The 17,497-nt window shown below is 45.0% G+C and overlaps 1 protein-coding gene across 1 annotated transcript in view; it reads right to left on the bottom strand.

The window, feature by feature from the left end:
* LOC147693179 (uncharacterized) overlaps nucleotides 1–17,497 on the bottom strand; it is a 708,628-nt gene that overhangs the window by 212,293 nt on the left and 478,838 nt on the right. The window contains 1 exon segment of the mRNA XM_086939582.1: nucleotides 12,673–12,799. Coding sequence (XP_086795708.1) covers nucleotides 12,673–12,799 — 127 coding nt within the window.

Genomic DNA, 17,497 nt, shown 5'->3' with positions numbered 1-17,497 from the left:
GATTATGCTGGGACAACTGATGTTCATTATGCTGGGACCACTGGTGCTCATTAATCTGGGACCACTGATGCACATTATGCTGTGACCACTGATGCGCATTATGCTGGGACCACTGATGCGCATTATGCGGGGCCACTGATGCACATTATGCTGGGATCACTGGTGCGGATTATGCTGAGACCACTGATGCTGATTATGCTGAGACCACTGATGCGCTTTATGCTGGGACCACTGGTGCTCATTATGCTGGGACCACTGGTGCATGTTATGCTGGGACCACCGATGCGCATTATGCTGGGACCACTGGTGCTGTTTATGCTGAGACCACTGATGCACATTATGCTGGGACCACTGATGCGCATTATGCTGGGACCATTGATGCACATTATGCTGGGACCACTGATGCGCATTATGCCGGGACCACTGGTGCTCATTATGCCGGGAACACTGGTGCTCATTATGCCGGCCGGGACCACTGGTGCTCATTATGCTGGGACCACTGGTGCTCATTATGCCGGGACCACTGGTGCTCATTATGCCGGGACCACTGGTGCTCATTATGCCGGGACCACTGGTGCTCATTATGCCAGGACCACTGGTGCTCCTTATGCCGGGACCACTGATGCTCATTACTGCATGCGGACAGGCTTGCATGATTCTGTCAGTGCCATTGATACATATACTGGCTTGGCCCCCTGTCAGTGGCGCCTGACGCATTTAATGCCTTGCCCATCCATCTTTGTGGTACCCAGGGACCCTGATGCATATCCTCCCAATAGCATTAAGCCGTGTCCTGTTGCAGGTTGTTGACAGACACCTTCTCTGAGACCACCATTCCTCGACTGCCTGAAGGTTTTTTTTGCCTGATGGGAGGATCTAGATTTCAACATTTAATGTGACAGTAACCTTTCTAAACTCTTCCCTCCTCTCCCCTCGTTTACTATTCAGATCTCCCAAACAAGCCTTCCTGAACCCTTCCCTCTGACTCTTCCCCCTCCAGCTCCCCTTTCCTCATCCAAACCCCCTCCTACTGTTATGAACCCCCCCCCAAAAAAAATAAACGTTCTACACCCTTTCCTTTTCTATCCTTCCGCTATTCCTTTTCAATCCAAAGATTAGACTAACATGTCCACCGCTCAAATGAATTTCATATTTTTCTATACTAATGTCCTACTAATCCTGTTTGGGTTCCGGAGTACTGTGCTACCCCCCAAAAAGCACTTTAACTCCTCATCAGGGGTAGCAAGTGCTAAATAAATGCAGACCTTTGCCTCTTACAGAACTTACCAGCGTCCAGCATTCAACATCTGCCGTGAGGGGAACGGCCGCACTGGGGAGAGTCCACACAACGCCGTGAGGGGAACGGCAGGCAGGACTACATCCCCCAGGTGCCCCGGCGGCGCACACCTGACGCCAGCAACATCGCGCCCGGAGGCGCTTGATAAGGAAGGAGTGCCGAGCGCTCTGGGGGGCACCTTACAGAACTTACCAGCGTCCAGCATTCGACATCTGCCGTGAGGGGAACGGCCGCACCGGGGAGAGTCCACACAACGCCGTGAGGGGAACGGCAGGCAGCACTACATCCCCCAGGTGCCCCGGCGGCGCACACCTGACGCCAGCAACATCGCGCCTGGAGGCGCTTGATAAGAAAGGAACGACTCCCGCAGCCACGGGACGCACGCGGGACGCGCCGGACGAAGCCCGGACAAAGGGCGGGCCGTCTGTGGCCGCCAGGGGCCAGCTGGGGTCTGGTCGGGCCCCCCCCCTATGAAACACTTCAAAATGGGCAAGCGGAAGCAACCAATCAACGGCGAATCTGAAGGTAAAAAAGCGAAAGTACCTAGACAATCGGAAAGCATAATTTCCTATCTAACTTCCGCCGTAGGTGTTTTGTCCAAAGAAATTGCACACGCTGAAATAGTACTGGGTCTGACTCCACCTGCCAATGATCATAATCATGTTAGTAGTAGCATTACCCCCGTGCCCACTGTACCTTTGGAACCGACTATAGTAATCAAAACTTTTATGAGATGGTCCGAACCAGGACGTGGGCCAACTGAGAATGAGACTGTGGTAGACTTGTTGGGGGCTGAAGGCGACCCCCTAAGGACTCCGGAATCCCGGAAGTCGAGGAAACAAAAGAACTCTAGGAAATGTACAAAAGCCTCAAAGTCTATATCCAGACCTCAAAGGAGTGACCCACATCTTATGCACAATCTTGAAGCCCTTGTGGAGAAAATGTTTACATCTCGACTGGAACCTCTATTGGTGGGCATAGCTAAAGATATTGTAGATACCCTAAATATCTGTGTAGATGGCCTGCGGAAAAAATGTGATCAAATTGGAAAATTTATCACCGAATATAAGGAGCAGCAGGTTGATTTCCAGTCAAAGAAGGAGGGTAGGTCCACGAAAAGGGGCTCTAACCTCCCAATGGGTATCCCTAGCCCACCTAGGGGCCGGGAGTCGATAGGTGATTCGCTGATGATATGTGACGATGGCCCTACTATTGTCAATACTGTGCCCTCCATCTCAGGGGATAATGTCCCCTTGGACAGTACTGTTAGGGGAATTTCTGGAAATGTAAGATTGGAAAATGTAGAGGGTAGACATGGGGAATTAAAACTGAAACAGGGAATATACTCTAGGAAAAAGCTAGATTTACCACCTGATGCTGCACCCTTAGTCGCAGTATTCCCAGGGGTTCCTGCATTCACTGAAAGTAGGTCTGAATCTTCTCAAGAGCTATTAACACTTTCCAAAAAACTGTGTGCTTGTTATAGCAGTGGGGGGCCTGATATAGCCTCTAATGTCATCATAGCCAGAAGAGTGAGATGGGTGGGGCATGTTCCCAAAAATATCCCAGGAGACTGTGTGGTGGTGAATTTTGATAGACCAAACATAGCCCACAGATTATTCTGGGACGCCTCTAAGCTTGGCTCCCCTGGCATTAGACCACTACCATTGTTTTTTTTTTACCCCCCAAAAACAGACAATGCAGAAATTTTTCTTTACCTGTACACACACCATCAGATGACAGTGACCTCATGACACCCACTGTACTTCCCAATGGCTTAACTATTAACCCCAAACCCAAAACGGGAGGAGCTATTACCCCATTTGTAACTAACAAAATAAATCTACTCCCAACCAAACCCAAACCTGGAATCATAGGGAGGGCAGACATACCTCTGCATAATCATTTTGCTCCATTGTCAGATCTGGAGGAAATTGACTGACTAACGGATGGTAGTCAACGACCCTCAGAATCCTTAGACACATTGCCACAAGTTAACTATGATACAACGTGTCGATTTGTGAGTTGAAATATTGCGGGAATCAGGGCTAAATGGAATGATGCTATTTGGTTGGATTTTATAAATGATTTTGATATTATAGCTCTGCAGGAAACATGGGACCCTGCAGATTATTGCTTTTTGAATGGGTATATTAGCTTTGTCGTGCCTGCTACCCCAGGGAGAGTGGGTAGAGCCAAAGGTGGGTTAGTCCTCCTCATTTCACTAAGACTGAAGGGTTCTTTTACAAAGGTGGAGACAAACTCAAAAATTGTGACGTGGGTGCTGCCCAACCAGACAAAAATTCTCTTGATAAATTTGTATAATGCTAAAGAGGGAGTGCTACTGAATGAGCACATTACTACTCTAGATAATTTCCTGTCAGATCATAAAGCAAAACACACTACGATTTTTGAAACTATTTTAATGGGAGACTTTAATACACATTTATGTGACTTACAATGCCATATAGTGGATGATTTCGGGCCTCCGGTGGTGGCCCTTTCACACTTTGAGCATAGCATCCATGGATATGCCCTAGAGGAACTTCTAGCCTCTATGAACCTTAGTGAGCCAGAGGTAAATGAAAAGGGAGCTAGGACCATTACCTTTAAGGGCACAGAGTCAGGCTCTGTCATTGATTACATATTTTTATCACATTGGGTGTTATCAAGTACTCTGTCATATAAAGCATTACCATCCGCTTTTAGTGACCACAACCCTGTTACCTTGGAGGTGCAGTTCGAGGCAGATGCAGGAATAGGATCACAAGATTTACTGATGAAGGAACTCGGGCCCCTGACAGTTAAGGACCAGGGCAGGAGGCTGAAGTGGTCAAAGGTGGTCCCTGAAGTATTCTATGAGGACTTTTTTAGGAAAACCGATGCCCATTTGGCTACCTGTCTTGATTCTTCCGCCCATAGCACAACAGTAATTGACGCCTATACTGCCATTTGCCAGCAGGTTGCTGAAGATCTGAGAGTTAAAAATGGGAAACCATCTGTAAAGGTGGTAAGATGGTTTGATAAAAACTGTTCCCAAGCCCATAGCTCTCTACTTGAGGAGTTGAAACGTAAACCAAGGAATAAAGGAGCAGTTAGTGCACTAAGGAAGGAGTATAAAAGGGTAATTATGAAACGTAAAACAGAAATCATGGAAGAGGCATGGGAAAAACTCTTCTCCGTGGAGGTGCTACGTGACAGTAGTAAATTTTGGACTACTGTTAATCACTCTTTTTTCTCTGAGGATAGCAATTCAGCACTAGACTGTGTTATCCCTGACGAAAAATGGTTGACACATTTCAAGGGGATCTATGAGCAGGACTCTTGCTCCTTGGGCCAGGAAATTATTTCAAATCCATCTGGAATCCCTATTACTTTTGAAAAGACAGCGATAGAAAAGGCTATACGGATATGTCTAAAAATAAAGCCCCAGGTCCCGACGGGGTCCCGGCTGATTTCTATGGCCACTTCCCTCATTTTTGGGCAGGGATCCTAATGAATTTATTTAATGCCATAGCTGGAAGTAGGGTCCCTGATTCCTGGTTGACGTCAGTCATCGTCCCGGTGTTTAAGAAGGGTGATAGAGGGGACCCTGCTTGCTACCATCCCATCTCCCTGATAGATTCATCTGTTAAGATCCTGGGAGGGTTGTATTGGGGAGACTTAGGGAGTGGTTAGATGGCAGAGGGGTCCTGTCTGACTTCCAATATGGATTCAGAGAAAAAAGAAGTACTCTGGACCAGTGTTTGAATCTTCAGCTCCTGATAGGCAAATATACAGTAGCCAAGGAGGGGTCCCTATACCTAGGGTTTATGGACCTCTCCTCTGCATTTGACTTAGTCAACCGAACAAAATTGTGGTCTATATTAAAAGACATTGGTGTTGACCCTGCCCTAGTTAATTTTCTAGCGGTTTTACATACTGATTTGTCTGCAACAGTGAGGGTAAACCAGGAGGGAAGATGTACAAACTACTTTAGCTCTAGGAGGGGCGTGAGACAGGGCTGTATTTTGGCCCCTCTATTATTCACCTTGTATATTAATGCCCTGGGGGGTGCCTAGAGCAAGTGACAAGGGACATGCCGCATATAGGGGATTCCCTGATACCAGTTCTCCTATATGCGGACGATGCGGTCCTTCTGGCAAGGACTGGAAATGGGCTCCAGAAGTTATTGGACTCATTTGGAGAGCTCATGGAGTCCTTAGATTTAAAAGTCAATACCAAAAAGTCACGTTATGGTGGTGGGTAAAAATTGTAGATCCCGAACAAAGAAAACTTTTCACTGCAAGAACATAGCTATCTCTAGGGTCCCAATGTTTACTTATTTAGGGGTTCTATTCGACCAAAGTGGGACATGGAGACCTCAGCAGCTCCATAAAAGTAATGCTCTGATTAGATCTGCCTCGGCTGTTCTGGGGTTTGCAAAAAAACTAGGGGCAAAACCAATTGAGGCTCTTCTTCATATTTACAAATCTAAATGCCTCGCTATAGCGTCCTATGGTTCTTGTATCTGGGGCTATACTTCCCACGAAAAAGTTCAAATTGGTGAAAATAAGTTTTTGAGATCACTGTTGGGTCTGCCACAATCCTCACCCACCTATTCAGTTCACACTGAGTTAGGACTAGGATACGTGACGGACCGGCTTAGACTGGCACCTCTGACTTGCTGGGCTAAGACCTGGCTTAACCAGGAAATAACTTTAAATCACCAAATTTTGTCGGATTGTACTGCGTTAGACAGGGGGAACAAGATCCCCTGGCTTTTGTATCTGAAAACAAAGTTCACACAACTAGGTCGTCCAGAGATCTATACTACCCCTAATTGTTTCAGAAGAGAGGACGTTGGATGGATAAAGATACACTTTCTTAACATGCTTAGTGTGGAACGAGAGGAGCAGGAACTTAAGAAAGTTTCTGTGAGAGCAAATTTTTTACTATCAACATCCCCCTCAATCGAGCCTTATCTGAATATAGTTAATCGTCCTTTTCCTAGACAGCTCTTATCAAGGTTTCGTTTTAACTTAATACACCTTACCTTGGGGGAATTCCCAACCTGGGGAAAACCAGAAAACAGTCAACCTTGTAAATGCGATTACTTCTCAGCTCAGGATACGATGCATTTCATTATGTTTTGTGAATTTTATCAGGAAATGCGAGGTAAATATCTGTTGCCACTCCTGAAGGAGGCTGGATTTATGCAAGTTAGACCAGCTCTCTTGTATTTGCAAAGGTTAAGCTGTCCTCGGGTCATGTTTTGTGTCGCTAGATTTTTTAGTGGCCGCGGTCCGTAAAAAGAATATATCAGGTAGAGCGGTTAATGTAGGTTAATTTTCACTGATGCGTTTCTTTTTAATCTCACCTGCACTTTGCACTTTATATCTTTGATAAGTATGGACTGTTAGGTGTATTATACTATGAAATATGTATCATGTCTATAGTGAATTTCTTTGTTTGTAAATCACATTTTTTAGTTTGAAATTTTATGAAATAGTTTTTGTCTCTATTTTATGAAACCAGACATCTGAATGTATTGTGATTACATCCTTTTTATTTCTTGTACATAAAACTTATGATTGAATTGTGTAAATAATGTGTGTATATATATATATATGTATATATGTTCATGATTGTCTTTTTATGATTTTAAATAATCGAAATAAAGTGTTTTGACTGACTGACTGGCCTCTTATATTCTTCCACTATCCTCCTCAATCCAAATAACAGACTAACATATCCACCGCTCAAATGAATTTAATATCTCACTATTCTAATTCACCACTAATCCTTTTGGGTTCCGGAGTAGCGTGCTACTCGCAGAAGAAGCGCTTTGACGCCTCATCATGTGTACTAAGCGCTATATAAATGCAATTACAATGTGAAATACATTTAGAGTAATTTGTAAGCATGTTTGTTTAGGAAGGCTTTAGTGCTTTAAAAAAAATAATTTTGTAGTCATCTGAGATTCTTTTACCACTTTTACTGACTATCTTTGTTTTCATGTGATTGGAGTCAAAGGGTGTGTTATGCCAATTGCTGTGATGTCAAAGATAATGCACGTTATTATGTACTGCTACGACTTTAAAAATCTTGGCTATACCATGCTAGGTGTGGAGAGCTCATCTGGATTGGGTTTCACCATGAATTCAGGTCCTTTTACGAGTCCCCGTGAAATCATGTGAGGTATCCAAGATTTAAAGAATAAAGTCAAATTGAACATTTCTGCATTGCACCAGTTTTATTTGTTAACATTGTGGTGAAGTGACGCTCAAAGGGTCATGCAAAGTTTCACACATTTACTGACACACGCATGTACATCCAGCTGTATGAAGGGTCCCCTGTGCTGTAAGATCTGTGCTCAGAGGGAGCACACATCCCTTTGCTGCCGCATCACAAGAACCCCATGTCAAAGGTCAAAAGGTTTCATTGCGTGTGCACACTTATAATGCGACACACATGCTTTCTTGTAACACTTCTTATATTCCTGCAGGATGTACACTTTCCAAACAACAATTATTAATCCCATATTTTCTTTCCTCTCTTTCACCAAAACAAAAGCACAACTTCTGGTCTGACCACTCCTCGGGGGGCACAGTCCACCTTCACTGTGTCCGCTACTTCGGAGCCCGGCCAATGGGCAAGCCCCATACTGCCCATCGCCACTGGACCGCCTTCACCTTCAGACGCTCCCTCAGAGTCAGTATCCTCCTGGTTTGTCACCTACCCAGTCGGTCTTTAGGCAGACTTCTTTTCGTCTCTCCTTATTGTCTCTTCCCTAGCTCCTATCCTCTGTCCCCTGAATCTCTCCGCTTGCCTGCTACTCTGCCTACCTCCTGTCCTTTGTGCCCTTTGACTAAGCACTCCTTCTCCCCTTGTTGGGGAAAGATCAAATATTTATACTCTGGAGTCTAAGCGAACCCGCTGAGTGAGTCCACTGCGCCAAGGGAGGCACTCACAGTTGAGGTATGGTATGGCACCCCTTGCCAAAGCACTCCCTCTCCCCTTTTTGGGGAAGGATCCAGTATGTAGGCCTTGGAGTCTCAGAGACCTCTCTGAGAGAGTCCACTGCGTAAAGGGAGCCTCTCGCAATAGAGATAGGGAAGGGATACCACTTCCCCTGGGATTACAGCTTACTGGACTTTGGACGTTGCCTTGACTCGTCTACCGGTTTGTGTCCCCGTCACCCTCCCCTCCTCTTTCCCACCTTCATTATCTGTCTAGTTCCCCCTACTCCAACCCCCCCTGAATCTCTCACCTCCCCTTACGTATTAGTGCTTATTGTTTACAAGTAACTATGTGCCATGCTCTAAGAACTGTGTAACCTTTGTAACGATGCAACCTGTAACTATGATCTGATGCTCATGTAAAGCACTCTGATACCTCCGGGTCTAGCCAGCGCTATATAAAACTTTTAAAATAAATAAGTATAGTGACTGGGGATTCCTCACAGCATGTGTTCGTCTGCCGCGTTCCTCCATCGACAGAGACTTCTACTGTTATTTTTGTGCCACTTTCATCTTTATTGGACTATGTAAAAATACACCAGATTCAAAGAATATGAAGAAAAGTGAACACATGATCACATTGCGGATACTGATATTTAAAAGTATGTATCACAGTTAATTGCAAAAACTGAAGACAACAAAGAAAAGTAAATGGATGAAATGATGAAAATACGAAAAGTCAGACCAGAAAGCGTTTGAGGGGTATTATACGAGAGGGAGTGAGAAAGAGATTTATTCTTTAGTTAGATGGAGATTTGTGAAGGAAATGCAGCTTCCTGAGTTGAACTTCCCCCTCTGGGGCTTTCCTCTGAGGATCATTTATTTCCAACAGAAATAAGCAGTTTGCATGAAATGGAATAACAGATATTCACCCAGCTAATGCAAAGCTTTATGGGAAGCCGAGATTTATACTGTTTTTTAACAAACTATCTGCTGGCTTTGATGTAGTCCCAATGGAACCCCCTGTTAAAGATCCAACTGTTTGGATTAGTAATGCCTGCCTTTGTGCAATATATGAAGAATACATTTACCCCCCACCCCCAAAGGACCTGGAGTACAGTATCCTCTCGAAACTTGGGTTACAGAAGGGGTGTTACTAGCCCCTCTGCTGCTTTCGATTGAATGTCTGATTTTCCACAACACTTTTCTCACATTAGTAATTTCCCCCTAGATTGGGGTCTTTCCTCTGCATGCAGATGGGCGCTCCCCAGGTATTGCCCACATTGCTTGCCATATTTCATTTTAATTGGGTTCTACTTTGCTCAAATTTTCTCAGTTTACACATTTAGAGGGTGTACTGCTGCTAAAAACAAATAATTTAGTTACAAGTAATATCACTTGAGAAACAGTACTTTCTGCTGCACAATGCACTTTTCTGGTTCCTGATCTGCCCCGGCTTTGCAGTTTGTGAGGATGGAGTTGCACTCGCTCCTTTATGGAGACTACTGCGGCCACCATTTTCTTGCGGTCAGCAGTCTAGTCTCCAGAGTTCCTCTCTATTCCCCTACTTCAACGGCAGCCTGGTGCGAATCTGCAATGCTCCCAGGTATTGCCTGCATTGCTCATTGTATTTAATTTTTAATCGCTTTTAACTAGCACAATTTGTACATTTTGAGTTTTGTGCTGCTGCTAGAAACTTAAACCGAAGCCTGGCGCAGACAAGGTTTTTGGTTCTGCAGTAAAAGTTTCCAACAGGGGTAAGATTCTTAATAATAGATTCTAACGTTTGTAGGCAGACTTGAGTTATTAGACAGAACCGTCAGCGTGACAATTTCTACATAACATAGAAGACTGTGTGCACCAGGGACAAATATATGGACATGCGGTTGATTTGGATAAGAAGATGGGCTATATGTAACGTTTTCACCACAGTATGCAGGGTGCGGGTTGCATGATGTTTAGCACCTTCAGATCTTGGTTCTTTTTTAGCAAATAGAGTCTTTTTTGACAAGTGTTGCAAAGAGTGTGCACTGTTCTGAGTAGACACTTTTTAATCCTCTGTGGTGTATTTCTCATGAAGGTTTCAATGTTTGCAAGCAGTGTGGTATAAAGTAAACTCTCTCCATAGAGGAAACACTGTTTACAGTACTCAGTTCTCTACTGATATCAACTTCATTTCTCAATGTAAGTTCGGTGAGTATCAAGCTTAACTATAACGTTACTTTAACCTTTGTTTTTTCAGTGAATGTCTTGTTTTTTTTATGTAAAGGAATACCTAAATACTATACATAAATGCAACCCCCCAGCTAATAATGCTTCTGCCTGGGGGCGGGCATCTTTTGATCTGTTTCCCTCCCACATCACTGCGGGCAGGTAAACAGATCAAACGTCCGCTCCCAGCGGGTGGGATCATTTCTGAAGATCCCATCCGCTGGGAGCGGAGTTGGTCTTTGCTCCCGCTTGGCAGGAGTTTTGAAAATGCTCCCCCCAAGCGAGAGCAAAGACAGGTTTTCATACCTGTTCTTCGGCGTGCAGGGAAACCCCTATGTGCCAGGGGTGGACTCCTAGGGACATAGCTTACGAGCCTGCCCTGGGGGTGTGCTCCCCGGGCCTTTAGAGGCTCTGGGAGGGGGGATGCACAGCCCTGCTCCTCATTTTTTTTAATTTCGGCCTCATGGGTGGGCTACCCAGGGCCTCTCGAGGCACAGGGAGGGAGGCGGCGTGGCTTCTCTCCCCTTCTGTAAGGATTTTGTCGCCGGGGTGGGCTCCCCAGGGCCTCCGATGGCTTGAGGAGGGGGCCCGCACGTACCACCTCCCCATCAATAATATGTTCTGCCCCGGGGTGTGCTCCCTAGACCCTCTGGAGGCTCCGTGAGGGCGGTCATGCAGTCCCTTCCCCTGTATGAACACTGCCCAAGGTTTAGTCTTATAATATATAAATGCGGCTGAAGAGTCTCGCTGGATTGCAGCATTTTCTTTGCCTTTTTTTCTTTTTGGCCCCGGGGACAGGAGGGTCCTCTGGGTCCCTCCCATGGGGCCTAGTAGGTCAGGGTAGCTCTATCCTGCCCCATCTCTCTATTTTCTTTTTACTTCAGGACACAGAATAAGTCCTCCAAAACCTGTAATGGCTGCCAGCAACATTTTGCTCATGTTGGTGGCAGCCAGTAAGAGCGCTCGCACTTGCGGGAGTCTGACTCCTGCAGGAGTAAGATGGCGCAAGGAAAAAAACTCACTGGGCCAATTAGAATGCTTTATATTTGAACTGGCGCTCCTGCAAGAGTCTCTCGAGACTCTCGCGGTCCCAACTGCCAAAATATACAATTATTTTTTACCCAAAATATCTCAAAACCTCCTGAACAGATTTACACCAAATCACAAAAATCACAATTTGAGGACCAAGATCTCGCTTCCTGCTGAGTTTGGTGAAATTACGTTCAGCAGTTTTTGCTGTGGCCTTGTCTACAGAAAATGCATGTGGGTTTTGGGACCCCTAAACCCCCTTTTTACTCTATCCCCGTTTGACAGATCACCCCAACACTTTCCAGGGAGGAGATGAGGTGGATGAACCCTTTTGGGGGGAAAGCTTTAGGGATATTCGTCCAATGGGTCCAAAGTTATTAGCAAACCAAAAAACGCTCTTTGTAAGAAAAAGGAGACTGAATTAGGTAATACATTTGAATAGGTACATTACATTTATTAGATAAATTATTGCTTAAAACGACTTCTTTTATATTAATTTGTGTTTAACTAATTTAAATATGTTACTTTAAAGTCAATCATTCTTTTTTGAAACTATAGCCTTATCTTTTTGGGTCAATATTCCGTTCCATGATATTTATGATGCAATGTTTTTTTCATTTACATTTTAAGTATAAGAACATTATATTTTGACACAATATTTGTATCACTCAATATTTCTGTTCACAATATTTTGTTATATAACCCGATTCACCCATCCTTCAACCGTTATCCAACATTTTTATGTCATATTTAATTGCTCTTTTGTGTTTCATTTTCTGCACACCAAACTATGTTTTGATTCCCATCTCCTACATTGGCCACAAACAGTGGTTTTCACTAAGCACATCCACGCGATCACGGCCCCATTCTCCAACGCCCTCCACCTCGTCTTTGAGCTCCATGAACCACACAGCCCCATTCCACTCTTGTTCCTCAGGTACAAACCCTCAGGCATCACGCGCACTGATGGTCAATCGGGGGTCTAAGTCCTTCTGCACGTATTTGTATAGAGAGCCTTCAAGGAGGACTTGAGATAAATCAATGTAAGTGCATTGGGCCAGCTTGCCGCAAAGCGCACTCAGTGCACAGCAAAGGCAGCCAATCAAAAGCATTTCTAAAACTCCTGCAATAGCAATTGCAGGATTTGCTAGATTTATTTGAAATCCTGAGGTATCAGTAAATGAGTAACTTTACCAAGCGAGACCAAGGCCTGGTGTATTTCCTTCATCACGTTCCTGTATAGATCCTTCTGCCAGTCCTGCAGCAGCTTCCACTCCTCTTCGGAGAAATAGTCCGAAGCTTCGCAGAAGGTTCCTTGTACCTGCAAGATAAAAAGAGGACATTCTTTGAAACGCCTCATCTACAGGTTCCTTTTGAAATAGAAATGGTGCACGGTCATTGTTAAAAGATAAACTCTATGTCCATTGCTTGTCCAAGTAAACACCATTTTGGCTTATGTCAGTGGTTCGCGTACTCTTGAAAGGTTGACGCTGCGTTCCAAGTCAACATTAGTCTAAGTCTCATTTACGCCACCAAAATTGTTTTAGCCTTTGCTTATTTTTGAATGGTTTAGCATTTCTTTTAGAAGACAAGTGGCAGTCAACTGGGCTCTGTGGTGGTGCCAGGTCATGCATCACACTGAGATGGAATGTTCTTCAACAAGAATTACTTTTAATCTGCAATGTGGCAAAGTAAAATGGGAGTGAGAGCGCGGAACACTACTTTTTCATGAGGTTGTTTCTCTCACTCGTCCTATCTTCTATGAAAAGAAACGTCAATATATGTGAAGAAGAAAGCATTACTTATGTACCACCCACAACCCGACTTTAAATAGCACAGGGTCGGTCATCGCCAAACACACCAATTAGCAGTTTTACTGGTACTTATATACCCAGTGTGCACACCTCGGTCGATCTTGCAGGGATTGAAACGCATGCTCTGAAAGTCAAGCTGATGTCAGGGAGGACCATTTCACCCACTAAGAAGCCTCGCCACGGCCAAGCCCTTGAACCGTGGATACTACTCAGGTAGACGACACTTTAAGTAATCAGTGCCAATGTCCAAGCTCTTTCACACCAAGAGGGAAGAGAACGTACAGCTCTCTGTCTTTATTGAAGGTTTGTACTGAAGACCTGGATTCAAGGGCATGAATGGTAGCTGTGCTCATACTGCAGGTTCACCGTCTTCCGCACTGCGAGAGACTCCAGCGGGTACAGCCCCGGGCCGTGTGTAGTGATGCCCTGTTGAAGGCCGGCTGCCCATCTGAAGGACAGAGAAACGTATAGGCTGGAGAGACAGAGCGCATCCCTACAAGCTCTGGGTCTTGGTTGCCTGTTGCTGCAGTACCTACCTACTAAAGTTCACCTGAACCATGTGTAGCCAGAGAAGCAGGTGAATGCGGTAAATGCCCATATTCCACGTTTTTGGGGGTTAACATAGGTTTTTGGTGTTTACTGTTCCAAAATCCGCATGTTCCAGTAAATGCTAGGCATTATTCACCCTGCAAAATGTGGCAGGTTTGACCCGGCAAAAAATACCTGGAAAGGTGCTTATGTAGTGTTAGCCACAAAATGTATAATTCCAGTAGGTGCTGTGGTACTGAAAATTCTGGACCCTTCTATTGTGTGGTACCAAAGCTCTACACTCGTGTCAAAAATATCATCTTATCATGACGATTTTCGTATTGGCAGATCGGTAATTATTGAGATACTATGCCCAAACATTTGCGTCATGATCGAGTGACGAAATCACCTTGAAATCGTAGTTTTCGTCTTGAACCCTCGGGTTCCATTTTGTGAGAGGCATCCATTTTGTGATTGCCCTTACATAGTCAAATGACCAAGGCCGAATTCGATCTGAAAGGAAACATACACCTTTGCTGACTCCTCTGTGACCTGGGCGAGCTGACTCCACTGCCTCAAGCCAAACCTGTTCGGGCAGTTCCTTTCCCAGTGGCTGAATGAGATTAGTATCAAAGCACAACATGTCATAAACCGTTCATCGCATACAAGCTATGGCTAATCTCACACACACCTGTCCCCGTTTCTTCTTTATGACTTGTTTTACAAGGAGGTGGTGCCCGTTTTTATTGGGGGTCCGTCGATATCTGATGGAAGTTCTGGGCCTTGCCGGATAATTTATCATAGACTGGACAAACTGAAATGTGGGCTTGTCATCATGACTCTGCTTTTTCTTTGTAGTGAAAATATGTATATGGTCAAAACGTAAAATAAGGAAGCTTATTATTGTGTATAAAAGAGAAGGCTGGCTTTGTAAATTTGAGCAGTCTCCTTAGAACATACATGCTGTTGTACTTCTAGGACACCTGTTACTGGCTGCAGCCAATAAATACGATCTTTGACATCACCTCGAAGACTCTGTGTTTCTGTGGTCCGAAACAGGAAGGACTCGAGGTCTTTGGGTGTTCTCCCGGGCACCGCCGGGTCCATAAAAACCCGGTACCTCAGTGCAGTAAGAGGAGTTACTGCACATATCAGAATTTAATGAGCCACGCGTAATGAGGGCTTGAGTGGGCAGCCTTCTAATTGGGTGACAGCCACAAAGGAAACATTAGGAAGCCAGGGAGAGGAGCAGGGCTGAGGGCTGGGGGCTGGGGATGCTGTCACTGTCTGCTTGTAAACCCAATCTGAAGGACATGTTCACTTCATGGATGAGGGAGAGGTTTGTAGACTATATCTCATGACTAAAGATCCAAATTACTGCCTGTTGAGTGTCCTAAGGAGGGAAGAATTGTCCTCCTCTGACGTGCTTTGATGGGCTTGCAGGCTCAACAGCATCATTGGGATAATAAGCGCAAGAGCGTTGTTTGTCCTGACAGTCATAACATGGTACGCGCAACATATCGCATTTCTAGTTCGAGGAAAATGTATGTAGACATCTATGAAATATGGAACATTTTACACAAATGTAGGAAAATTGCTTCCTACTCAGCCGCCATAAAGGAGGAAATGCGTTATAAAACTATACGATGCCTTTAGAGAATAATTTTATTCCTGGGCAAATTTTTTATGCAAGTGCATCTCACTGAGGGTTATCCATTTATTTAACTTAAAATGTAAACACACCGGGTACACTGTGTAAAACCATGTGCTTTCGCACATATCACGCCTCGATTTTAAATTTCAAATTTGATGCCCTATTTCTTGGACAGAAATATTGGTATTTCCCAACTCTTCTCTACTTCCTCAACCCTAAATATTGCTCTGTGTAATGCAAGTCAAAGGGGAAACAATGTGGAGTATTTACTAGCGCCTTGCGCCACCGGAGTGTCACTTTAATTTTTTTTTTAAAGGCTTTGATGTCATGCGGTGTTGATTCACCACCTCTTGGTAATTGTCGATGGCGGCTCAAGTACTTACTGCTGGGCCAGGGTTGGATGAAGCAGTGTAGAAGAGCACAGCCTCCTGCTCATGGCGCCTGTCGAGGTGTCGGTGGAGGTCACCTCGTGGCTCATGAATAGCTATATTCTGGGACACACAAGACAGAGTTTCCAGCAGACACTGCGAGAACATTGGAGCATAGTTTCAAGAAAATGACGCAACACGGCACTGCAAGCCGTCTTGCTGCACGAGCTGAGTCATTAGGAAAGTGCAGGGATGCATCGTATTTACAGCCATACAACGCAGACCTGTACTTTCCTCTGCGCTGGCGCACAATTGGCTGCTATCGCCAATGCAGGCACCCTTGCATTATGGTGCAAGCATGGCTGCATTGCAGGGATGATTGTTTTTGTGCTTGTCCTTATGGACCAATAAAAACATATATGAATTGGCCAAGGATTTTATTTGCATACTCGATTCAACAGGAGTGGATCTAACGGACCATGTTAATCTTTAGAAATTTCACAAGGATTGGTTACAATTCCATCCTCTTCTTTTCCACATGAACTATTTATTTATTTATTTATTTTATTTATTTATTTACGTAATTTTTATAGCGCAACAAATACCCTGGGGTGTCTCGGCGCTGTAGAGCTACTGGAGTCAGCCATCCTCTTACTGGTTAAACAACCATGTTTTTAAGAGCCTGCGGTAGCTCATCAGGTTCGGGGCAATTTTGATGGCCAGTGGCAAAAGATTCCAAAGTTTTGGAGTGGCCACAAGGAAGCGCCTGTCTCCCCAGGTAGCCGTTCTTGTGCGTGGCACAGGGAGGAGACTGGTGTTGGCTGATCTTAATTGCCTTCTGGGAGTATACAGCTGAAAAGCTTCGGTCAGAAACCTAGGTCCTATGCCATGTACTGCCTTATATGCAATGCAGAGGGCCTTAAATTTAATGCGGCTCTCAACTCTCAACCAGTGGAGCTGACGAATGCCAAGAGTGGTGGATTCGCGGCGAGGAATATTTAGAAGGATCCTGGCAGCCGCATTCTGGATGGATTGCAGCTTAGTTATGACACGCTTCTGGGTGTGAAGAAAGAGAGCGTTCCCATAGTCTATTTTAGAGAAGACTAAGGTGGAGACCAGAGTCTTCCCAGCTGAGGAAGGGAGATAAGGTAGTAATTTCTTAATTTTTTTCGAAATAAAGAATGCTGACGAAACAACCTTGTTAGTGTGGAGGTCAAAAGCCAGCTTGCTGTCAAAAATCACTCCCAGATTTCTGGCTTTTTCCACTGGGACAGGTGGATGGCCGAGCTTTTCCGGCCACCAGCTAGGGGACCATTCAGGGGAGAGTTTTCCGAAGGTCATAATCTCGGTCTTGTCCGAGTTGAGCCTAAGACAATTCGAGGCCATCCAGGTACTGACCTCAAGCATAGCTCTCTGGAAGTTGGCTGCCACAGTGAGGCCGTCCCTGTGGATACCCAGAACCATCTGGGTATCATCTGCGTAGGATGTAAGCCGTACCCCATGGGCCTTTATTACCCTCGCTAAGTCCGCTACATAGATGTTAAATAGCATAGGACTTAGCGAGGAGCCCTGTGGGACTCCACAAGGGAGTGCAGAGATAGGAGAGTAAAAGTCTCCCAGCCTCACTGTCTGGGTACGGTTTGCCAGGAAAGATG

The sequence above is a fragment of the Lissotriton vulgaris genome, chromosome 9 (genome assembly GCF_964263255.1).
Source record: "Lissotriton vulgaris chromosome 9, aLisVul1.2, whole genome shotgun sequence".
NCBI classification, from domain to species: Eukaryota; Metazoa; Chordata; class Amphibia; order Caudata; family Salamandridae; genus Lissotriton; species Lissotriton vulgaris.
The sequence above is the reverse complement of the archived record's forward strand: the minus strand, read 5'-3'. Positions and strand labels throughout refer to the sequence as shown.